The sequence below is a fragment of the Solenopsis invicta genome, chromosome 13, assembly GCF_016802725.1.
Source record: "Solenopsis invicta isolate M01_SB chromosome 13, UNIL_Sinv_3.0, whole genome shotgun sequence".
In the NCBI taxonomy this organism is placed as follows: Eukaryota; Metazoa; Arthropoda; class Insecta; order Hymenoptera; family Formicidae; genus Solenopsis; species Solenopsis invicta.
Window position 1 is genome coordinate 14,622,470 of NC_052676.1, and position 26,707 is coordinate 14,649,176.

Below are 26,707 nucleotides of genomic sequence, written 5' to 3' on the forward strand. Positions count from 1 at the left end.
AATGTAGCCTTGCTCATCGAGCGGCGAACGTAATTGGTTGGATCCATAAGTAAGAACCAATCATGTTCTCAGCTCTTGTTATAGTTGCGCGTTCAGAAATGCATCCAAAAAAAAGTGTCGCAACTATAATGAAAACGACTGTACAGTCGTGTTCATTATAGTTGCGACACTTTTTCTTAGATGGTCAATTTCTTATAGATTCCGGCATAAGTTAACGGTTACGGTCTGCATAAACCAACCTTTAAGCCTGTTCTACAATAGCAGTAAACACAAGACCGTAAGGTTGTAACGTAAGAAATGAAAATTTTTCATTTGCTTACGAGCTCTTAAAACCATGCCTTACAACCTTACGGTCTTGTGTTTATGCTATTGTAGAACAGGCTTTATTGTAGATGCAAATTTCTTAAGAATTATGACTTATAATTTTAACTTACATCAGTGTCATATGTGTAGTGATTTATAGGCCGGTATTCATAGTCGATTTTTATATTAAGATCGTCTTAAGTAACGTCTTAAGATGCTAATACGGCTCTCTGATTGGTTGATAGCATCTTAAGGTGATACTTAAGATGATCTTAAATATAAGAATTGACTATGAATACCGGCCATAGCTTGTTGTAGAAAGCCTATAAAGGCCACAGCAGAGGTTTTTGCATAGCTGCATACCGTATGCATAAGGAAGTTGATTGGTCCGTTAGCACATGCATAAGGAAATGGACGAATCAATTTCATCATGCTTATGGTTATGCAGCTATGCAAAAGCTTGTGTCGTGGCCTTAACATTACATAAGCACAACATAAGACCGATGGACCAATGAGCATCCAACATAAAGTCGCCATATTGATTTACATAAGATTGCCATTGGTTCAGAAGCCTCATGCTACGCTTATGCTCTGTTATGCATTTCATATGGGCCCTTTCGATAGAAGTTTGCTAGTCTTCGTTATAGCGGATCTTCCGCCATCGCCTACATCGTCGTTCGGTTTCGTCCGCCATTTTCCTCTTGTCACTCGCATTTGGGTTTCAGTCTTAAGTATTGGAGTGATCTTCCCGTTACAATTTGTCAACAAGGGATTCCGCGTGTTCTACCACAAGAACTAGGAACGTAACGCATAAAGAAAAAGATGAGTTACGGTAGGCCTCCGCCCCGCATCGACGGGATGGTTTCCCTGAAAGTCGACAATCTCACGTACAGGACAACACCGGAGGATCTGCGGCGTGTATTTGAACGATGCGGCGAGGTCGGCGACATTTACATCCCCAGGGATCGCTTTACGCGCGAGAGCCGTGGCTTTGCGTTTGTCAGGTGAGTTTTCCTACTTCGCGAGAGTGACCATCGCTATATTTCGCTACGAGCATATTTTCTTACGCATGATATCGCGGATGCGTCGATAAACGGTGATGCTGACGTCATTACGAGCGCGCCAGTTCGCAATTCAGCGCTTCGGCATTTAAAGCGAAATTCTCGTAATTTACATGATCTGCATCAATTCCGATTAACTTAATCAACAGATTAAAATTATGAATTGTCAATTTCTAAATTTTAAATTATTTCTAACCTAATTTCTTAATTATTTTAATTAAGAATTGACGTTGCAAGAACTAATTTTTATTTTTTATATATTGCGTTTGAAATTGTTATTTTGAATCTTGTTTGTCACTGAAAATGCAGCATTAAATCAAAATGTTTGATATTTATGTTTATTTTATTTTGTTTATGATTAGCATTTTGACCTAGCTTGTTTATTAGCCCATGTTTTATAAATTATTGATTTCAAATCTTGAGAGCAGTAGTTTTATATATTATATTGTAACTTTTAATTAAAAATTAATTATCAATTTATTACACACGCACGCACACACACATGCACATATAGGTATATAGATATTTTTTTTTACATAAATATCATTTGCATAAAATGAATAAAAAAAAGACTAGTTTTAGATTTTGTAATTTGCTATTCTTAAATTTAATAGACCGATAAAGTTAATTAGAGATGATGAGATAGATCTTTAACTAGAGTTACTAAAGTTTGAGGGATTTTTTTTTAAATTTGGATTTTGTTAATTGTTAATATAAGGAATTTTTGAGAGAATAAATAGACTAGATTTTTATACTCTCTTTCAAAATTCCAAATTTTTTATCTTCTCAAAAAATCCTCTATGATAACAAAACTTAAATTTGGAAAGAAATGTTTCAATCTACCAATTTTGCTCTTAATAACTGTTGATATTGTTGTACACATATTATATATATGGCAAATAAGTTGTGCAACAATGTAATGATTGAATTATGGTTAAGACCTAACTTTTATATCTAACAATTTTGTGGATGAAGTCCATTAGATAAAAAAAGTCAATGCACAAGTTAACTAGATAATAAAAAATTTGTGCCTAAGAGTTATAGAATCTCTCTATTGAGAGATGCTGCACATTTTAACACATCTCTAATATATTTTTGAATGATGTAATGTAAAGTAATGATAGAAACTTAGTGCTAACAAGAAACCTTTTAGAAGTGTCCTCAGATTTAGATGAGTTTTAATATGTTGTAGTACAGATCAAAATAAGGGACACATATTTTTTTATATATACCCTAATGCACTTTTAGTGAAACATTACTTTGAAAAAAATTGGTTTTTTCTGTCAAAGCATATATTGTTGAAACTAGAGACCCTCTAATAAGAGTCGTAACACGAACCGACTTTTGTAGACTGGCTATTAGTATGATCGATCTCCAAGACAGAGAGGGAAATATATTGTATTTACATTTCTCGATCAAATATTTCGGACCAATCAAAAATGGTTCCCTTGTGTTGTGACTCTTATTAGAGAGTCTCTAGTTGAAGCTATAAGAGATAGAATAGATAAATATGTTCTAATTGAAAATTAAATGGCTTGAAGAGCACTTTATAACTGTTATAAAAAGAATTTTTTTTACATTTTTTAATACTTTCCCTCACTTCCTACCCGTTTTTTTTTTTTTTTTTCAAAACTCATTTCTTTTTATAAGCAAAGCAAAGCTTAATTTATTACAAATTCAACGATGTATGGATAAAATTATGTTCCGTCATTTTCTAAAAATAATTAGAAACGTCTCTTCATGTATGGTACGTGCACCCGTCCGTGCGCTACGGAAGTGTCCCCCTCTAATTTTGATGAGCTTTTAATATGTTGTAGTACAGATAAAAATAAGGAATACATTTTTTATACGTGCTTAATCTTACTATTAGGGGATGAAACACTCTTTTGAAGAAAATCGATTTTTTTCATTCGAAGCTTATATCGTCAAAATTTTAAGAGATAGAAAAAAATGTTCTAAGATTTTGCTTATAAAAAGAGTGAGATGGGAGAAGCAGCATTGTATACCGGTCAGCAGCGTAAAATTCCCGCTTTGAGCTGCTTGTTCCCTCGTTCCCTCGCCGCGTCGCTTGCTCCTTGCTAGACGACTCCTAGGCGGTCTCCGTGCACGGTAGGGAAAGTATGCGCTTATTTACCGACTTTACTAATTTTTATTTTAGTAACTGTTGTGAATTTTGAAAAATGGTACATTTTGTGTACGCATAGAGGAGTTCATCCATAACACAAAAATATTTTTTGTTTGTGCCCAATTTCAGTTTAAGGGGGTGAAACACCTTTTGAAGAAAATCGGTTTTTTTTCTTTCGAAGCGTATATCGTCGAAACTTTAAGAGATAGAGAAAAATGTTCTAAATGAAAGTTGAATGGTTTGAAGAGTACTTTATAACAGCGAAAAGAAATTAAAAAAAATTTTTTTATACTTTCCCACACCACTTATCTATTTTATGATGATGAAGCTAGCAGACGGCCGCCGCGCGCCACGCTCAGCTCAGCGGTTCTCAAGTCTTTGCTCACAGCGTCTGCTGCGTTAAAAATTGTTCTAAGCAGATAATTTTACAGCATGCATTATATACCACTACAGAACAGTCGTGTAAAGTGATATTTTAGGTTTCACAAAGAAAAACATGCTAAAAACAATATATATGATGTTCTGAGAATTAAAGACTGCATTCGGAAATAAATTTCCGGAAATATGTTTATTTCTCTGTTTCTACGAGGGCCCTTTTTTTTAAACTTTGCACACTTCGGGATGATATTGGAGAGACTGGAAGTGTTTTCTTTCGATTTTGACGAGCGTTTAATACGTTGCAGTACAGATCAAAATAAGAGACGTGTATTTTTTTATACGTGCTCAATTTCACTTTTAGGGGGTGAAACACCTTTTTGAAAAAAAGATTTTTTTCTTTTGAAGTGTATCGTCGAAACTATAACAGATATAGAAAAATGTTCTGAATAAAAGTTGAATGGCTCGAAAAGTACTTTACAACAATAATTACAAAAAAATTTTTTTAAATTATTTTATATATTTTTCTCACAACTTTACATTTGTTTTTAAAAATTTTTTAATATTTTAATGACAGAATTAAAGCTTATTTTTATACGAATCTAATCATATATAATAAAGTGTCTTTCCGATGTATCATTCTTGAAAAATAATAACAAATTCCTTGTGTATGCACGCTATGCGTACTTGTTTGAGCGCTCGATTTTTCCGCGCTGGAACGGATTTGTCTCATACGTATCGCTAATCGTGTATTACGCGAAAGAGCGTTAAAGACAAATTAGTATAATACAATGAATATTAAAATAAGAGTTTTTTAATAATAATAATAGTAATAATAATTGAAATAATAAAATAATAACGAATTTTTTTAACTTGACTGTTAAAATCAGTCAAATATTGTTGGCGATGTCAAAATATGTATCTAATATTTTGTACAATTAAAAACGAGTTATGAATAGATAAATTATTATTTTTGCAAAATATCGTTTATTTCATTTTGACCGTAGAACAGTTGATTCCAATGGTCAATGTATTTTATTGACGAATGTTGAGCAACCCGAAAATTTAGTAAACTTAAAACTATCGTGTGCAAGTAGAATAGTTCACAAAATTATATCTTGCTTGTACCAAATTACAGCTTTAGGGGATAGAATCACTCCTTGAAGAAAATGTACATTTTTTTTTGGTGAAAAACTATCGAGAATGGTGACACGTATAAAAAAATGTTTAAATGTAAGTTGCATCTCGTGTTTTTTTGCTTTATGCAACTGCGTATAGATAAGATTGAAAATATTTGTGTTGTTCAAGTTGCCATTTTTTTTTTGTTTATTGGAGAAAATCTTCACTCTTTCTACGACTGGCAAAAGGCTACCGTGCTGATCGAGCGTACTAATCTATCGACCAGCCATTCTGATAGCCATCGCCTGCAGGGTTGGCATGGTTTAAATCAAATGGTTTAAACCACGATTTAAACCACGGTTTAAATCACGTGATTTTTTAAAATTAAAACCATGGTTTTTCATTATTTTGGTTTTTTTTAAATTGCATTTTTAAATATATAAAACTTTCTGGAGAAGTTCTGCGCCCAAAATGAGTGAAATGTGTGAAGTCCTTATTTTTATAATAATAATTTTAAATTTAATAAAGAAACTTTTTTATTACATGAACTATTGATAAAAATACAATTACACAAAATTTTATATTATTTATGTATTACCTAATATTATATTAATATGTAAATATTATATTAATTACATAAAAATTATATAATTTTATTAATTAATGAGTATTTAATAATTTATACAGAAAAACGAATTTACTAGCTTTTTCAGTTCCTAGCTGGTTTCGAAGTTTTGACTGCACAAAACCAAATGTCGAGAAAACTATTTCTATGCCGGCTGAGGACGCAGTAGTGCAAAGAAGTTGTAAAATAATATGCATTTGATTATTAGATAAGTATTCTTTCATTTTTTGTACAGCGGACCACCATTCAACAGAATTTAGCTGGTCAACCATGCTGTCTAATATTAGAGATCCGCAGAACGGATCTGATTGCAATTGAAATTTTACAAGTTTTGGCAAAAGTAGTTGTCCCTCTGTTCCGAAATTCTCTGCTAGAAAGTTCAGTGCTATTTCTTTCTCTTCGATAGAAAGAACGATCGGCGGAGATTTATTTAGTGCATATTTGGGTGTTATTATGTAAGCTGCAAAGTGGGCTGGTGTTAAGGCTTTTTTATAACGTTTGCGAAAAAGCTTTCGTTTTTCGGAACAGAGAACATCTAATTTTTCTTCTAATTGTTTCCATATTACAACTGCATCAGCAAGATGACAAGTATTGGATTGTATCTCATCTAATGCAATTGAAATTGGCTTTAATATCGTTAGTAAATCTTCAGAATTTCGTTTAATCGCAATGTTAGAAATAATTGCACGTATTTCATGATCAATATTTTCTTTGAAATTTTCACATATATCTAAGAGTGTAATCCAGTTTTGTACATAGCGTTCTAAACATTCACACATTGTATTCCATCTGACTTCTTGTGGCATCACAAGATTGCTGGTTTTAGCTTCGTTAAATTTGGCTCTAGCAAAATGATTATTTCGAAAATATTTCGTTACTTTTATAATATGACCTGTTACTGATGATATTTCTAGATCATGAGCTAGCAAATTTAACATATGGGCTGAGCATCCATAAGTAATAATACATCTGTCATTAGATGCATTTTCCATGACTAATCGCTCAATGTTTCTACGCATAACGCTCATATTGGCGGCATTATCCGTTACTACACTGCCAATTAGGCAGAAAGTGTCTTCAATTTTATTTACTGTATCCATCAGTAGCGACGTTAAATATTCACCATCATGTTGATGACCGGATGTATCTATAGTATCAACTAAATATACTTCTCCTTCAAAAGTTGTGACGGATGCACATATAATTGGTTCGTTAGACTGTGGACGTTAGACCAACCATCGATTGCTAAACATACTACTTTTCCTGCTAATAATTTAATTGCTTTCTTTGATTCATTTTTATAAACTGTTTCGAACAAATCGTTAGCTATTAATTTCCTATCTGGAGGTTTATATCCTGGGCGTAAGGATTCACATAATGCCTTAAATTCTTTGTGTTCTACGCATCTAAATGCACTGTTTGTCACAAATATGTATCGAGCTACTTGAATATCTAGTTTTTGTTTTTCATATGTTGTTGTTTTATAAAAAAATTTTGAAAAGTCAGGTTTAGATTTTTTTGTTACGATATGCGACGGTGAAGTAGCCCGTTTAGTGGGAAGAGACGATGTTGATGGATCACAAATTGGAGATGACGATATTGTTTCATCTATAGAGAATAAATAATGAAATATCGATCAATGTATCCGATTCTGATTGTTTCAATTAAAATATATTTATTTAAAATAATGACAGCTATTATTTTAAATTTTTAATTTAAATTTAATAAAAAAATATAAAGATTTGAAGTAAATAATACGCTAAATGCCAAATTAATTTTTTGAATTAGGAATTACTTAAGATTACTTATTACTTGTCAGAAAGAACACATTAGCAACAATATATATTCTATATCGTTGCTAATGTGTCTCTTCTGATGTGCATTTTTTAAAGTAAACTTCAACATTATTGATTTTATCGAAAGAATAAAGTTTTTATACATAAAATATCAATTATCTCGGAATGTTGGTTTTGGCATTTAGCATATTATATATATAAACTTTTCAAGTCTTCATATAAAGTCTGTCTTTCGAAATTTCACAGAAGAATATAGGAATGTTCAACAATGACAGTAAAAAAATATCAGATTATTGATTAACGTACCTTTTAAATTAGCATCATCATTTGGGTAATCTTCTGATTTGCACTGCTCAAAATGAGATTTCATACGTGCCACCAAACCGCGAATATCTTTGCCACATTTTTTACAAAGAGCTCTAAGGCATTTCTCTCCTTTCTTTTCAATAAACTGATCCCATATTTTATCTTTTTTACGACCAGTCATTATTTTAAATCGTCTAGCAAAATAGTGTTAACCTTTCTTGCAGCACAAGACGTCTTCAATAAGACATCGCAATCAAACAAATAAATTGTGATTTTCGCGCGTTCAATTGTCTTATAGAGTCGCGACATCTACACGACTGAACGAGGCTTTTGACAATTTGATATTAAAACCGCGAAAATTTAAAAATTGAAAAATATTTTCAGCTTTCACAAAAAGTCTTCTTCAATCTCTTTTTGTTATTTGAAAAAAAATGAAAGTCACCCAAACTAAGAGTAAAAAAACATCTTAATATTATATAATAAAAACTGATACACAAACTTCTTATTTGTAATTAAAATTACAATTTACAAATAATAAATTTTTATTAGTTTCTACTATTTAATGGTTGAATCTATTTTATTTAAAATAATGTACAATATCGTTTCATTCCATTTTGTTTCAATGTCGAAAAGATAAAAGATAAAAAATAAAATAAATCATTAAAAAACAGACAGATGCAGGGATCTCTTACAGTCCAAATGAAAATGTACATATATAATTTTAGAATATTGTTAATTGTGTGTGTAACAAAAACATTTGTTTATGTTTTAAAATTTTAATATAAATATTAAAATAGCTTTAATATTAAATATTAAAAGAGTTAAATATTATATTATATATTGTAATTATAATTAAAATTGCATTAACATATAAAACAAATTTTAAATAAAAAAAAACCCCCAAAACCAGGTTTAAACCAAAAAAATCTGGTTTAAACCAAAAAAACCTGGCTTTTTGGTTTTTTTTTTAAAAACCAGGTTTTTACCCAACCCTGATCGCCTGATGAAGAAGAGAAGTCGTTCTGAGGCCCGTACGCAGTGTGGAGGATTGATATAGATACATCGGTCCGATTCCATCACACATTGCCTACCTCTTAAATACCTCTCCTCGTGCGTTTTCTTATTGAACGGTCGATCGCGCCCGGCCAGCCATACGCGATTCCTTCATTAGGGTTCAAGTTACCTCTGTCACCAACCCTTAAAATTGAATTTTTATTCTTTATAAATTTATATGAAAATTTTCACACCTTTTTTTACATTTTTCATAATCATATTTTGTGATATCTTTTATAAATGAAAGAAAAATCAGTATAATTCATCGAATATTTAAAGTCTGTTCAGTAACTTTATTATTTAAATGGTTTAAACAGGTATTTAATTATTATTAACATACATTTTACATAGTTTTCAATTATTTAAGCACGACAATATTATATGTATACTGACGACGACATAAAAGATGAAACTAATTAAATTAAATCATTGACGTATATGAAGCATAACAATAGCAACGTACTTTACTCATTCTTTATCTCCCTGTTGTCTACCTATATACATCTCTATACAGTTTAAATATTTTACCTTTTACATTTTTAACAATTGTATATGTATAATGACTACAGAAAATTATGTACAATTATTATAACTATCATAGTTTTCATATATATATATTTATATATAATTATATATGATTACATACAAAATATACCCACATATATTAAAATATATATAATTATACATAATGTGCATTATTTTAAACAACAAATATAATCTGTAATTTGTATACAATAGTATCTGCGTTTTGTATTGAATAATTCTGGAAAGGTACGATACAAATAAATAAAAGATGATAAAAATATTTTTTATCTGGGATTAACTTTTTATATATAATTATAAATAATTGTATAAAGTTTTTCCTATGTAATTTATACTTTTATTAACTTCTATTTATTTATAACTTGTAAGCAATTGTACATGCTTTGTTGTAACAAGTTATTGTTAAGACTTTGTTTTATTCAGAAAAGGATATATAGTGTTATGAAAAAATGTTTCATACAGGGGTTGGACAAAATAATATGAACACCTATTCTGACTCCGAAAAATAGGCGTAATTTAAGAGAGTGTAACTTTGTCAAAAATGATCGTAAAAAATTAAAAAAAAAAGCATTTTAAAATTTGAAATCTCTAGTTTTGAAATTGATAAGTTGTTTACGCGATTTACAGACGATTTACAGATTGTTTACGAAGTTACGCGGATTTAAATGAGGATGCGTCAAATCTCAAAATATTTTACAAACTTTGCTAAGCTCCATGACGCGAAATAAAAATTGCACGCAAATGCGGTTTACAGCATTTGAAAGCGTGGATCTTTATCTTTAATTTGCGTTTTTGATGAGCGTTGTACGATTTTTTGTCACGACTTAGGCAACACTGAAGCAAAAATGTTCTCTTGAATTTTTTCCTTCACTTTCTAGTATAAAAAATTTTCGAAAAAAATCAAGTTAAATAATCGAAAGGTTTCGCCTTTTAAAATGAGCCCTGGAAGATTGTTTTATACTTTTTCTTTTTTACAAAGTTTAAATATCGACTTCAGCAAAAATTAAGTGAGCGTTTAACAGCAAAATTAAAAGATTATTTACAGTTACTCCAAAAAAATGTGTAACATGATAAATCAACAAAAATGATAAATCAAATGTTTTAAAACGCATTTTACAGCTTACACAATTTCTATATACAATTGTAATATCGACTTTGAAAATGTATACTTATTTTTTACGGAGCTATACGGATAAAAATAAAGATGCGGCAAAATTTATTATGTATTTTGCGAGTTTATTTGACGTGAATTAAAAATCGCACACAAATGCGGTTTACAGCATTCGAAAGCGTGAATCTTTACCTTTAAGTTGCGTTTTTTTGAGCATTGTACGTTGTTTTTATTCACTGAATTATATAACATTGAAGTAAAAGAGGCCATTTTTGCTTTAGTGTTGCCTAACTCAGTGAAAAAAAATTGTACAATGCTCAAAAACGAAAATTAAAAGTAAAGATCCACGCTTTCGAATGCTGTAAACCGCATTTGCGTGCAATTTTTATTTTGCGTCGTGGAGCTTTGCAAAGTTTCTAAAATATTTTGAGATTTGACGCATTCCTATTTAAATCCGCGTAATTTCGTAAACAATCTGTAAATCGTTTAATGACTTATCAATTTTAAAACTAGAGATTTTAAGCTTCAAAATGCTTTTTTAAAAATTTGTTTACGATCATTTTTGACAAAGTTACACTCTCTTGAATTACGCCTATTTTTTGGAGTCAGAATAGGTGTTCATATTATTTTGTCTAACCTCTGTACAATAAAAAAATACAAACGCACAATAGAAAATTTTATTGCTTTAGCGTTTTTGGGACAAGTCAGGGACTATTTGTATTTTATGTAATTACATCTGTTGGGTATTAAATTGTGTCTTTTGGTACAGAATGCGAATATGAAAGAAAAAAATCATTTGAACGACGATTTGACGTTTGGTGTTTCGAATGACCCCGATGTCAACTGTGCGTATTATTGCGTATGATCTACAAAAATAAACATCACACAACAAAAAATAAACACGAAATGTTTCAAATACATTTAACTGGACACGATATATTCAAAGTTTTTAAAAAGAATCTTATATATCTTACTTAAATTTCGAAGAAATACTGACTGTCAGAAATTACTTTGATTGTTGCAAAACATATTTTTCACTGCTACTACTTTAATATGACGCCGTTGCCAACGAAACTTTGTTAGCAGCGTCGTTACATTAGGACGCGTTTACAGTATTTAAAATAAATTTATAATATGTACCTATAAAAAGATATCTCCATTTTTTGAACGGTCTCGTTTTTTGAATAGCCTCGATCTCTATGTATATAAATGTGTGTACTTTTTTTTACAGATTTTATGATAAGCGTGACGCGGAAGATGCATTAGATGCTATGGATGGAAGACTGTTGGACGGCAGGGAACTTCGTGTCCAAATGGCACGATACGGACGTCCGACGTCTCCGCATCGTAGCCGCGGAAGTCGTCGTCGAGGAAGGTGAATTCTCGTTGTTTTTATTTTAAAAATAGAATAAAGATAAGTAAAGTTAATGGAACGAGAGGTTCGATTACGGCTTATTTTATATAATAAACCGGACTTACATTGAACGATGTAACATCAATATGTCCGGTGTTATAGGATCTTGATATCATCTAGCTTTTCTATTTTGTTCTTGGTCAAAATGGCACAATGGAGTGAAGCATTTTATTATTGGTAGAGAGTATTAGTAAAGAGCACATTTTCGGGCCAATATCAGATATTTTTGCGTTTATACGAGGGTTATTTGGAAAGTAAAGTCCGAAAACAAATATGGAAACTATGTAGAAAAATAGAGAAACATGTAAGGAATTAAATAAAAAAAGTTTTCTGAAAAAATCTGTGATGGTTTATGTTTTATAAGAAATCGGACCTTACTTTCTGAATAACGTACATCATAGATTCAATTGTTAACAGTAAAACTCACATATAATAATTATTTTTGGAAGATGATTCAGAACGTTTTTGACAATTTAGTATGAATATTATTTTTTTAATATACTTCTCCTTTATTTAGGCTATATACAATTTTGTTATAATTATCACTACTTATTGGAACATGTTCACAGATCACGAAGCAGAAGTAGAGACCGCAGGCGTTCGCGATCCCGATCCCGTAGTAGATCGCGTAGTCGCGATAGAGATCGCAGGCGCTCCTACAGCCGCAGCCGTAGTCGTTCACGTTCGGACAGTAAGAGTTCACGTGGCAAATCACGTTCGCGCAGCAAGTCTCAGGACAGGCAGAAAGACAGTCGTTCTAAATCCAGGTATGAATTGGCTTGATGAAGGTTTCTCAGTTTAAAAAGATGGAGGAAATTAACGTGACTTCATTCATGTACATATATCTTAATACAAAAGTCGGCATTGCCATCTTCAAAATGATAAATAATGAACAAAATTTTTACAATAAAAATAAAAATTTGTTATTTAAAAATAAATTTTTTTTAGAACATCGATAAATATTAATATGGAAAAATTGAAGAAAATGTTTTAATTCTTTCATGCTTGACTTTTCTGCAAATAATTAGCATCTAATTTACATCTTTGAGGTTTCTAAGGTCGCTGATTACAAATTTGTAATCAAAATTTTAAAATTTATAATAGCGAATCCAATATAACGGACTAAAATATCACTCAAATCCAACAAAATTTAGTATTTTTATCCGTTATATTAAATTTTGAAAGTTTAATTTCAGATTTATATCAGTGATCCCAAAAACCTTTGAAGTATGAATTTATTCAACGAAAATTTTTATATTTTAGGCGGTCATATTGGATTCATTTTGAAAGTAAATAAAGATTTTTTAAATAAATAGCTCTTACGTTAACTTTCAATTAAAATGAACCCAGAAAGAGCTTGCTAATTTAATTTTTATAGAAGATAAATTTTTGAAAGTTTATTACATGTGCTATCAAACATGAAAGAGTTAAATTATGTTTTAAATGTAACAAAGGGTGTCAATTTTTTTTTTACATCATTTAAAGACATAATTCATAACAGTAAAGACAATTTATAAACATTTATTTTATATTGTTATACGAAAATGATGTAAAACATTTTTTTATTTCAAAATATTATTTAAATTCTATTTTTTCAAAATTTATATATTTTTAACAATTGAAAAGAAGATCTAATGAGCCGCGACAGGTGCTGTTGTCGAAAATAATATGTCAGATAAATTTCTGTATTTTGAATATATTAGAACATAATAACAAACGTTTCGACTTTGTACAGACGGTCTTCTTCAGTGTATAAGCAACAGTTGTAACAATCTTGCAACAGTTCTACGCATGTGGAATTATATATTTTGTATCTAAGTAGTGTTCACAATCATTCCTCTGGTTAATTGTTATTTATTAAAACGATTATTATGTTTTAATATATTCAAAATACAGAAATTTATCTGACATATTATTTTTGACAACAACACCTGTCGTGACTCATTAACTCTTCTTTCCAATTGTTGAATTTATTCAATCAGAGCCTATCGATTTCATTATCATTTAATTATAATTCATATATTTTTGATTAAGGCTCCTGAGTACTCGCCGCGACCGTATTGAAGTCGTGACATCAGAAGCAAGAAATTGCGTGAAATGACATGTAATTTTGTCTAACGTGCTATTTATAAATAAAGTTAATTTGGATAGAATAGACTAATTAGATAGCTTTAAAACCCTTCTAAATATGGGTCAAAACTATCCTTTTTCCGCCTAACAGTCAGTAAATAGTCGTAAAAAGCACGTAAAGTAACGCCTATTCAGACAGGAAAATACACGCTATTGATTGGTATTGAAAGGAATGAAAAATGTGCTTTTATGTATAAAATTCAAAGAAACTTTACTCGCGATCTATTTTTACAAATTTGGTAACCATTAAACATATTTTCACAATGAAACACATAAGAACAAAATGACATGCACGACAACATCTCATCGTCAATCTGTCATGTTTCACGTTTATTAGTTCTAATTTCGTCCGTGACGGAATGTCGCTACCGTCAACGCGGAGTTCTTGGCTGAGTCAGGAGCCTTAATTTACTTAAAACTTTTCTTTCCATAAGATTTAATAAGATGTTTTAGAAAGTTATTTAAAGAAAAATGTACGGTTTGAAAAATTTGAAGAAAATTCAAGAATGCTTATGTATTAATTTTGTATTTGAGAATTCTTAACATTTAATCAATTTTTATAAAAAGATTGTAGAACTTGCTCAATTTCGGATGACGAAACGAGCTTCTTTAGTATCGAATCGTTCTTCTCTCACGACTGATCAACTGTTTTTGTATGTTTCCAGAGACTGAGCTGATTGAAGAGTGTGCGAGAGGATAAGAATGAGTGCGCGCGTATCCAACGAGTGCCGAATAATCTATGTTGAGATTGAAAAAGAAAAAGGTATTCCATTACCCTCTATAGCAACACTCGCACGCTTCTTCACGTTCTTCTATCATTTAAATACATACATGTTAAACGGATATGTATATATATATATATGCATATACATATATATGTATATGTGCATACATACATATGTATATATGTGAATGTGTGTATGTATGTGTGTGTATGTATATATATGTATTTCGTATTAATACTACGTATTTCGTCGGTTTAAATACGTGATTAGTTTCTCTATAATATAAATATTCCTTTTTTTCTTATGTGCTTCTCTTTTATTCGCGCTATATACAGTTTTGTTGTAACAATTATCACCATTCGCGTAACAATCTGGCTTTGGATTGTTCTTCATATCCCAATAAGGAATTCTAGTTGGTACATTTTACGATATAAGACTTTATGTATTACGTTTCATAAAAAAAAACTATGAACCTACATGTATCATTCGCTATATTTTTCATCGATGGAGATTAATATTACAAACTGGTAGCGAAGAGGTCATTACAATGTTTTATTCTTCTATTTTCTATATCATCTATTCTTACCGTATGTTATAGTGTTACGCTAATACACACTTTCAAATAATATTGACAAACATTGTTTGCGAATAAAGTTTATTATTAAATAAAACTCAAAACTTAGAAGTGTAAATGTTGCTATGTAGATATAAACTTCGCAGTTAAAATCCGATTACATTAATAATACTTTATCAACCTTTAGCTGACACTATATTGGATTTGATATTTTGCCATATATGGGTGTACGTCGCCCGACCATTTTTAATTGTATATATTTTGGTACATAATGCATAGATTTTGAATAATTTTTTTTAATTGATATGTCAGGAGGTCAAGAAGAAGACTAAATAAATACCAAAATTGAGAAGTTAAATATATATCGAAATATTCAAAAGAGGAGCGAACGATTTATGAATGCCAAGCATTTTTGTAAATAGCCTGGGTGTACAACACCTACTGTGTCAGCTGAGGGTTAATAATACTTTCATTAATCTAATATCAATAAGATTGTTACTTTATTGACATCAATGTAGGTTAATCTACAATATTCTCTTTGTTTATAGTTTCTTGTTTTTTTGGCGCACTATTTTATCAATAATTGTATTTTTTGTCACATGTTTTTGTCTTTTTCGGAATCAACTTTTATTTCACTAATCTCGATAAAATTGTGCAAATAAGCAATAAGGTAATTAACAAAAAGTAAGAAACAGGAAGAAAAGAAGATATTATAGATAAGCCTTCAGACAATCGGTATTCATCGAAATTTAATAATATTTTAATCAACTGATATCAATTAGATGAAGAATTCCGAATATGATGAAAAAATGTTTATATGACTATGTTCTTCTGAAGTTTTTATTAAAAAAAAAGATAAAAGAAACATTGATGCGACATTTACAAAAATTAATAACATGATAATTTCTATATAAAATAAAAGTATAATTTTTCTTGAAAACTTAAAACACAATAATTTGATCAAGAATTGAAAGTGTTCTGATTCTCCTGTCTTATAAATAACTCACAAATAATGTTTGTCAACAATTTCTTTAGGTGTGCGTACTAAACTTGAGGGAAATCTTTTAACTGAGAATGAATTTAAAGTTTTAGGTTTATTTTCACGCACGACAATATATTTCTAGAAATAAGTTTTGCGTTGATAGGCAGTTCATGTAAGTTTGCACATCGTAGATTCATTTGTAATAAAGCGCAGTGAATTGCTGAGAAGACAAAACTGTCTATGTATCCCTTGTTTTTCCTTTATGGATTTTAATAATATAAACAGATCTATTTTAGGAATTATTGAAATAATTTTTTAATTAAAATATTATTAGGAACCATTGAAATAATTTTTTAATTAAAATGTAATAACTATTAGGAACAAAGTATATTATAAAGTAGTTTTTACTAAAACGCAAATTTCTTTTAGGTGCTATTAAAATAGCTGCCGTTGCTTATTCAGCTTTGCTCTAACAACGAAAATAATTACATACTCTTATTAGTCTTGTGCAAATTAGTTGCACAATATTTTTAGGTAAAACGAAAAGTAATAAATTTTTTTTTTTTGTACTGGGCATAATTGAGTGATATAGGGAAAAAAAAATATTTTTTCTTTAGTACGTACAATTTAATATGTATATGTACAGTGTATAAGCAAGAGACAATTTATAAGATCACAAAAATGTTCAACATATTTTCTACAAAAATTTCCTGAATACGTCATACATACAGAATAATTTGATAATTAATGATAAAATTCTTGCAATAGTTAATGAGAATAATGAGTTATTCATTGATAAAGATAGCTGAATTTGGCCTATCTAAACGCGGCGAAATGTAGCCGTTCAGCAATCAAGGTTACTAGGATTCCTGAAATAGTTGTTTATAAGCGGCATTGGAGCGATTCGTAGAACACACTTCACAACATTTTTTCGTGCAACGATGACTGCTGGACCGCCTCAACGCGTTTTACATTTGACAGTAGTTCGAGCAAATTCGGATAGCTTTACAAATTAATAACTCATTACGAAAATTGCAAAATAGTACAGGACTTTTCAACTCAGTCCATTCTATTTCTATGCGAGAATTTCATCAATTATTAATTATTATACACATATATACATGTACATATATAAACACCCTGTGTTTATATATGTACATGTATATATGTGCATATATAGGGTGATTATTAATGATTGTAACAACTATTTACCATAAGAAATGACTTTACTCTATATAAATTACATGGAACGCAATCATCTCTTATGTTCCAACCAAATAGTTGTTCCAACCATTAATAATCACCCTGTATATATAAACTAAAAAAGTAAATGGAATTTACCACGAGATACAAGACGAATCCAAGTCGAAAAGTCTCGAGTTATTTTTCGATCTGAGCTTTCTGTCCATAGTTATGCAGTATTAAAGTTTGCGAATCAGCATCCGTCTGTAGATGGAAAGCAGAAGCGAAGAGTTGCTACTCTCTCGTCTCTGCTTTCCGTCTATAAACGGGTGCTGATTTGCAAACTTTAATACCGTATAATTACAAACAAAACGCTCAGATCAATAAATAACTTGGAACTTTTGGATTTGGATATTTGTTCTCTATTTTATGGTTCTCCATATATGTTTTTTTAGTTACAACTTGTATATATATCACGTATTCAGGAAGAAATATTTGTAGAAAAAAATGTTGAACATTTTATTTTGTCTACATATTATACATGGGTGCATACGTGCGTGGGTGCATACATGCATGCGTGCGTGCATAAAGGTATTATTTTATATTTGATTTTAGCTCTTGTCAGAGCATAGTGATCCCTTAACGTATTTCTGTGCGCTTTTGTATAATTTATTACACAGTTATATGGGACCTACAGTTTAAATGCCGCGATTCCGAACGGCCCAGTTTAGCGGGGTTCTTTTGGCAAGATACTTTCAGTGGTTTGCCAATGTCTTCCTAGAGGTAGCGATCAAATAAAATGTTTCTGATTAGTGGAATTTTCGTCACAGAGAGCAAACGCACGATTGCTACATTATTTTGTTATAAATAAATTATATATATATATATATATATATATATATAATTTATAATTTTATGTAGGATATTCCAAGCCACTCGTATGATCACTCGTGAGGAGGTAGAAGTGATAAACTAAAATGTCTTGCACCATTTTACGATATTTGTAATAATTTTCATGTTATTAAGTATTAAAATTGTACAAATAAAAGCGCATAAAAAAAAAACGCTCACGTTTAAGCCGGAAGATGGCTCAACGCATCAACATTGTCAACCCGGCATGTTATCCTTCATTTCGCTGCGCGCTCTTATTCGAACGACTTTAATAAGTCGAAAATGATTGCAAATGTCATAAAATAGTATAATATATTTTGGTTTATCTCGATTTCTTGTACTTCCTCACTAGTGATCATGCAAGTGGTTTGAGACACCCGTGTATACAGGGTGTCCAAAAAGTTCCAGAACGGCGAAATATCTTGAAAATTAAGCATTTTAGAAAAAAGTGTTTTAGATAAAAGTTGTAGGGTTTCAAAAGATCTATTTATCAGTTTGACCTTGGATGGCGTTGTTAAGGTCAGATCGAAATCACATTAACTTTGTTAAATGGAACATCTTATTTGATTCTAGAATCTAATAGCTGGTGTCAAGAGCTTTCCAAAACACTATAAGAAAGTTCATTTTTGTTGAGTACAGTGTACTGTAACTTTCAAGTGTCATAACTCGGAAAGTATTTAACGAAAATAAACTTATTTATAGTATTTTTGAAAGCTCTTGAAACCGACTACAAGAAAATGCAATAAAAAATATAATGGTAGAGTATTGATAGTTTCTTAATTAAAGAGTATCGGTACTTTCCTAACATTCTATATTTTTTTTATTGCATTTTCTTGTAGTCGATTTTGAGAGCTTTCCAAAACCCGATAAATAAGTTTATTTTGGTAAATACTTTCCGTGTTATGACGCTTGAAAGTTACGGTACATTGTAGCTTTCAAGCCTCACAACTCGGAAAGTACTCAACAAAAATAAATTTTCTTGTAGGGTTTTGGAAAGCTATTGACACCAGCTATTAGATTCTGGAATCAAAAATAGGGTGTTCCATTTAACAAAGTTAATGTGATTGTGACCTTGGCTATCTAAGGTCAAACTAATAAGATCAGTAAATAAATCTTTTGAAACTCTACAACTTTTATCTGAAACACTTTTTCTTAAAATGCTTAATCTTTGATATATTTCACCGTCTTTGAACTTTTTGGACACCCTGCATATGTATTCAATGTAAAATAATACCTTTATATATACATACATGGATGTATACATACAAACATATATACATACATATACACATGTATACATGCATACGATATCGTCAGGCGCAGTATCACATTGATTCAGACGTATGATTTTTTAAATTGATAATTATAGCAAATATTCCAAAATGGTTACAAGACTTTTGTTTTTCTTGACCGCTTCCCCAATACGGTTCATACCTTATTTCTGGGACACCCTGTATGTGTGTGTGTGTGTGTGTGTGTGTGTGTGTGTGTGTGTGTGTGTGTGTGCGTGCGCGTGTGCGTGCGCGCGTACACACACCCACACCCAAGGTGTCTCATTTTAAGTGAGCACTCCAAATATTTCCGTTTCCTTGCATTTTACAAGAAAATGTTTTAGACAAAAGTTGTATGGTTGGTTTTGAGGGAGACATAAGAAGGTACTATTGGTTTGACCTTGGATGGCGCTGTCAAACTCAGGTTAAGGTCACATCAATTTTTTTAAATGAAACATACTATTTTTTATTTCAAAATCTAATAGTTGGTGTCAAGACCTTTCCAAAACCCTATAAGAAAGTTTATTTTTGTTGAGTACTTTCCGAGTTGTGAGGCTTGAAAGCTACAGTGAACTGTAACTTTCAAGCGTTATAACTCGGAAAGTACTTAACGAAAATAAACTTTTTTAGGGTTTTGGAAAGCTCTCGAAATCGACGAGTGATCATGCGAGTGGCTTGGGATACCCTACAAGAAAATGCAATAAAAAATATAAAATGTTAGGAAAGTACCGATATACTTTAATTAGGGAACTGCCGATACTCTAACATTATATTTTTATTGCATTTTTTTGTAGTCGATTTTGAGAGCTTTCCAAAACTCTACAAGAAAGTTTATTTTCGTTAAGTACTTTCCGAGTTATGATGCTTGAAAGTTACAGTACACTGTAGCTTTCAAGCCTCATAACTTCTTGACACCAGCTATTAGATTGTGGAATTAAAAATAGGGTGTTTTCTTTAAAAAGTTAATGTGATTTTGATCTAACCTTGGCGACGCCATCCAAGGTCAAACTGATAAGATCAGTAAATAGATCTTTTGAAACCTTACAACTTTTATCTGAAACACTTTTCTAAAATGCTTAGTTTTTGAGATATTTTACCGTCCCGGAACTTTTTAGACACCCTGTACATATATATGTATATATGAATAGTGGTGTTATTTTATATTACATGTATATATAAAATATTTTTGTTTTATACATACGTATATAGGGTGTCCCCGTATAAGTGGCTACTTCTTTTTATCTCGTAAACTAACGAAGATAGTTCCAATAATGTAATATCAAATTAAGTGGCTTGAGCTAAACTTTAATGTGAGCAAAGTGATTACTTGAAAAAATTATTTATGTTAAAGAACGGAGAGATATGCATAACTTTTGCATGGTAAAGTGAATATTTCTATATGAAAAGTTGTAGCGCGTGCGTTTTTTCTATATCATTCATAATTTTATTAAATATATATTTTAATAATTTTATAAATCTGTAAATTTTCATTACTTATATTTTACTTACATTTTTATTACTTATATTTTACGTACATTGAATATTATAATTATATGTCAACTGTTACATATCAATCGTCAAAGCGAGAGTCGGAAATTAGCTATATCGCTGGGACGAAACTGAAATGGTACTATTTCCGCGTGTAACTTTAAACCTACATAACTTGTATAATTTGTAAAATAATCTTGATATATCATACATGTGTTGTACTCATTAAAAAGAACGTTACAACTTTTGTCACATAGAAATATTCACTTTACCAAAAAGTTATGCATGTCTCTCCGTTTTTTAACATAAATAATTTCTTAAAGTAACCATTGTACTCACAATAAAATTTAGTTCAAGCCATTTAATTTGATATTACATTTATTGAGTCTATCTCTGTTAGTTTACGAGGTAAAAGTAGGTGGGCGCTTATACGAGGACACCTTGTGCGTGCGTGCGTGTATATATCTATGTATGTATAAGATATTCGACAACAAATGGGAGAAGATTTAAAAATAAATCTAGATCTAAAGTAAGATAAAAATCATGAATAACACAATTCATTAATATAATTACTTTATTTTTAATTATAAATGTTTAAATATTTACGTGCTTTAGGCATTTTTTATATAAATATTTAAGTATTTATAATTAAAAAAACGGGAGCTTTAAACAATTTTATTATACTTGGTTTTTATTTTATTTTATCTAGAATCACTCTTTAAAAATTTTTTATTTGTTGCAAAACCTTGCATAAATATACACTTCTCACACAGTACAAATCTCCAAGGAACATGTTGAAGACGTTTAAGAAACGTTTCTCATAAGGTGATATCTTGGATAAAATATACTGTATTTTACTTATTGCATTATTTTTTTGTATTTAATGTAAAATAATACCATTTATACGCGCGCGCATATATTACATACTAGTATACGTATATACATATAATAGTATAAAATTAGTATATACTATATTAATGTGGGAGCATAAAACTATTTGCTGGCAATTGGCTCTTGGGATTTCGCATTTTTTAGAAATCTAGGAGGCACGAAGATTGTGTGTAGATCCTTGGATTCAGAAGCGGTTTGCTGCGAGGTATTGAATTAGTCTCTCGCGGGCTCAATCGTGTATATTTTATACAATTGTTACAATCAAAATGTGTTTGTTGTACAATATATAGTTACACATTTCATAAAACTCTACATATCTAATATTTATATTGAAATATTTTTAAATAACAAAGTTTTTATTTGAAAGCAATTTACTTATATTAATATTTGAACACTTGCACTAGTAGTATAAAAATCGAATGTGAATATCATGCATACACGAAATGTGTTTTATATATTAATAATCTTTTGTATGAATTTCTTGCTGAGTATTCCATGTTGTAAATCGATAAATGTAAAGTCGACCTAAATGCTTATTGTAGATTTTGATTGTAACATGTCCCTTTCGGCTTATTCGCACTTGTACCCCTACAGCCCCATAAAAAAAAATAGAGAAAATTACTCTCACACACGGATGCAACATCCATATTCTCTGATAACTAAGTTGTGATTTTATGGTGCCACAGGCGGTGGAAAGGAGTGGCGTGGCGCGGGTGTAGCCGATGATGGGGTAGCTGAGAGTAAGCAGTAAGCCGAGTAGCAGGGGGCTGTAAGCAGTTGCAGTAGCGAGAGAGAGCGGTGTTGGTGGTGCGGTGCGATGCGGTGCGATGCGGTGCGGTGCGGTCCGTTCCGGTGCGACGGTCTGGTGATCCGGTGGTTCGTTGAAGGCGGGTTTACAAAAAATCAGGGACGAAAGAGAGAGGGAGAGAGAGGGGGGGGGGGCAAATAGAGAATGATGTTGAGAGAGGGGGGGGGGAGAATGGATGCCAGTTCATCTGCAAGTTAAGAGCCATCGCGAATTCACTGCCAGCTTTCTCGGGCGACTTCGTCGGAAGTGCAGTGTGTCCGAATTCTAACATCGCGCGGCTTTGACCGTCACCAGACCTCGCGAACAGAGGCGACTGATTCATAGAACGTCGTATTCATCACTCGATCATCGATAAACGGAGTCACGTGTTCACGGTAAATTATGGTAGATCACAATGCGCACATTGTGTGCGAAGTATGACAGCTCTAAAACGAGTAAAATTAGATGAATATTTTTATTCAATCTAGCCTAAATAATTTGGATGAAAGAGAACTTGCTAATTTGCAAAAAAATTAATTATTATTGAATTCACGAAAAGTATTAAACGGAATATTTGAAAACTATCGGTCAGATAGACTTTCGCGAACTTTAGTCTCGATTTTTTCTTAATAAAATTATCCAAAAGAATTGTTATTTCTTGTATTTTTACATTTCTTTACTTGTATAAGTTGCTTTCAAATTTTTATTTATGTATTTTTATAACTAAATTTGAAATTTCTTTTTAGGATGTATTACATATACAGTCCCTGCAAAGTAAATTAAAGATGGAAATGTGTATTTATTTTGTAAATAAACTATATACATATGAAAGTCATGAAAATAACATACTTTTGCTTAATATAATATATTTTTATATTTAATTTGTTTATTATTGAAAATTAACTTATTTTTAAAAAATGACAAATCTCGATTCTTTGTACAAGTATTTTATTTAAAATCCTCTATGCAAAGTTTTATTGCAATTTTGAGCTTAATTATTTTCTATAAATAAATAAATAAATTTTGTTTATTTACAGAACAACTCTGCATTGCAATAAAACTTAACATAAATTATCTTGAATACTAAAGCTCTTATATTAAAAAAAAATCAGATTTTTTATTTCGTAATTTATATTTTCATTAAAATTTATTTTTATTTCTTATTGAAATAATTTTTTATTTAAATAAAAAATTGCCCTCTTAAATTTTTTATATTTTTAAATGCATATAGAACAATCTTTAGTTTTTTTCATAATTTTTTAATTATTTTGAAAACTGTAATACATTCTTAAAGTATATTGCGATATGAAGTTAATTTTTGGTAGATTAGATGGGGTAACACCTCGACAAAATTTAAACTTGTAACTTTATTTTTTATTTTTTGGTTTTCTTGTAAAAGATGAGTTTTTCTTTTTATTATTTTGGTTTATTTTTATACTTTAAAGGACAAGAATTATTATAACAGTCGGAAATATTGTCGTAATGAATTAGACAAAAATATTTGGTAAAGTATAGCATTGATAGCATGCGCTTATGAGATACTCTATATGGTTGCCATGTTAATTTTTTTCATCTAGTTTTTACAAAGCTAATTGAAATAACATGATTTTGTTATATTCTTTATTTCCTGAAGTTTAGTTTACGATAAATTTTTGTAACTCTTATAATTGAAAAATTATTAAGATTTCAACATCAGAACTAAGAAAAAATCGAATCTAAATTGATTAAAGATTCTGTCATTAAAAGAATATTTGGTTTTGAGATATCTTGTGTTGTGAATATTCTTCACGATACAATTTTTCACAAAAAATATCTATTAATTTTTTATTACAATTATTATATGTTAACTGTAACATTATCAATAATTAAGCTTGATTGCTATATAAGACCGGCAGGAGATTATGCAGAAATCCTAAAAATTTATATTTAGGAGGTAATCAAATAGATTTCCGGACGAGCCATAACTTGTTCAAGTTTGAATATAGAACATGAAAACTTTAATAGGTGAATGAATGGGCCTTTGTTTATGAAAAATTACAACATAAAGTTAGATTGACGAAACTGTGCCTCACATGAAAAGAAAATTAACGCCCTTTTCCATAAAAACCGTGTAGCTGAAAAAATTTATCTTCTATTCCAATACTTTTTGTCACTAGCGAGCGTTTAAATCCCGAGGACAACTTTTTTGCTTAATGTTTTTTTTTAAGGGCAGATAATTAATACATTATTATACGTTATTCTTTTTAATTTATTCTATTTTTATGTAAATAGTTAGGGAAATTTCAGGCTTTTCTGAAATATAATATGAAAATATAATTTGCTATCATTTAAACAAAATATGTTTTTATACATTTTACAAATTTTATTAATTAAAATTGTGTATAAAAACAATTGAAACAAAAATTTGACACACTATGATCATTTAATAAATGAATTATATTATCTACAAATACATTTTATATTATAAATATTTGGGAAAAAATTGATTGGTTAACATTATAAAAAATATTGCTTATCTTTTAATTTTGATGCATACTAAGCACACATTTAAATCTTTCTAATAATAAATAATAAGTGATGTATTCGAATCACAACTCGAATATTAATTGTCCCAAACAATATTCATATGTGTTTATGGACGATATAATTTCATTTATTAAATATTTTTAGTTTGCTAAATTTTTATGTATTGCTTTTATACCAATTTTTATCCACAATATTACGACACTGATAAATTTTTATAAGTCATATTACTGTAAAAAAAAGTTTAACTTTTTTAATAAAAATTGTAAAATATAAAATAAAATTTATAGAATATAAAAATTATTCAGTTTACATAATTGTAAATTATGTTTTTATATAATTATTATCTAAAAGTCTGAAATTTGCTCCAATATACAAAAAAAATTAATAAATTGAAAAAATACAAAATATTAGTTACATATTCTTTAGAAAAAAATGAACATTAATCTTTAGACCGCCGGCATTGGATTTATTGTAATTCCCTTAGAAAATTCCCGAAATATTATACTTATATCTTGGATATAACCCATAATAATAGGAGATCTGACATAACGTCTATATATAGATTCCGGCGGCTAACGGTAAGGAAAAAATTCAAGATTTTAAATTCGACCAAAAAGGTCGTTTGCATAGGTTTTTGGTATCGTTGAATATGATGGCGAAGTTTTTGAAAATATTCGATCCTTATTCCTGTGCGCCAAAATTGCATGAGGTTTATAAGTATGTGATATGACTCCTTTAGCATTATCCAAAGCCAACGACGAGGACAGAGAGAGACAGTGTGGCTCCATTTTTAATTTTTTTTTTATTTTTTTATATTTGGGCAGGGGGCGGGGGAGGGCAAGAGTATATATTGAACCTTCTGTACACGTTTTTAAGTGTTTAGATGAATTATTCCAAACAGTCTATATTTAGATTTTCCGGCGGTCTAAAAGTTAAATGTAAAAGTTGTCGGCGGAATTTAAACGTTCGCCAGTGGCGTTAAAAACATTGTAACGAGAGCCTTAATTTTCTCAACTACGCCGCTTTCATAGTGTTAAGTCTTTCAGAGGGTGTTAAGTCTTTCCTTATATGCAGCACAACTTCAGCTCTCTTATTATAATTTTGTAAATGAAAACCTATTTACTTAAACCTCTTTAAGGTTTTTACGCTTTACATACAAGTTATGGCTTGTTCGGAAATCAATATCGTGATTCGTGTTTTATTTTGTTAGCTAATTTTGAATTTGATTTGATCCAACTTTCCCTCATCATGGAGCTGCCCTTGACCATGCCTATCGCGTAATTCGTGATCCATCCTTCTCTATTTTATTTCCATATTTATCGAAGAAGGCCGTTAAGAAGAACGTTTTCATTTATTCTGATTGCTTCAAATGATTTCTATTCAGTGCCATTAGAAAATGTATTTTTCATATCACAAAAATTGTTCTTAA

General features: G+C 30.2%; 1 protein-coding gene across 2 annotated transcripts; it reads left to right on the plus strand.

Moving 5' to 3' along the window:
• Nucleotides 1-937: 937 nt before the first annotated feature.
• LOC105199502 (serine/arginine-rich splicing factor 2) lies at nt 938-22,880 on the plus strand. 2 transcript variants are annotated; one of them, XR_005576108.1, is made up of 5 exons: nt 938-1,307; nt 11,649-11,792; nt 12,401-12,598; nt 14,627-14,724; nt 22,652-22,880. XR_005576108.1 is itself a non-coding variant. In XM_011166640.3 (4 exons), exons 1-4 carry the CDS (start codon nt 1,126-1,128, stop codon nt 14,631-14,633), a joined length of 531 nt encoding a protein of 176 aa, XP_011164942.1. In that variant the 5' UTR covers nt 938-1,125; the 3' UTR covers nt 14,634-16,476. The 2 variants fall into 2 exon arrangements, 1 of the variants encoding a protein (XP_011164942.1); XM_011166640.3 differs by lacking the exon at nt 22,652-22,880 and having other exon boundaries at nt 14,627-16,476.
• The last annotated feature ends 3,827 nt before the right edge of the window (nt 22,881-26,707 follow it).

What these genes read in the sequence shown, in the direction of transcription:
- LOC105199502 (XM_011166640.3), top strand. Translation starts at nt 1,126, where the DNA reads ATGAGTTACGGTAGGCCTCCGCCCCGCATCGACGGGATGGTTTCCCTG. An exon ending in CGTGGCTTTGCGTTTGTCAG is followed by an intron (nt 1,308 to 11,648) that starts GTGAGTTTTCCT and finishes TTTTTTTTACAG; the next exon opens with ATTTTATGATAAGCGTGACG. An exon ending in GGAAGTCGTCGTCGAGGAAG is followed by an intron (nt 11,793 to 12,400) that starts GTGAATTCTCGT and finishes ACATGTTCACAG; the next exon opens with ATCACGAAGCAGAAGTAGAG.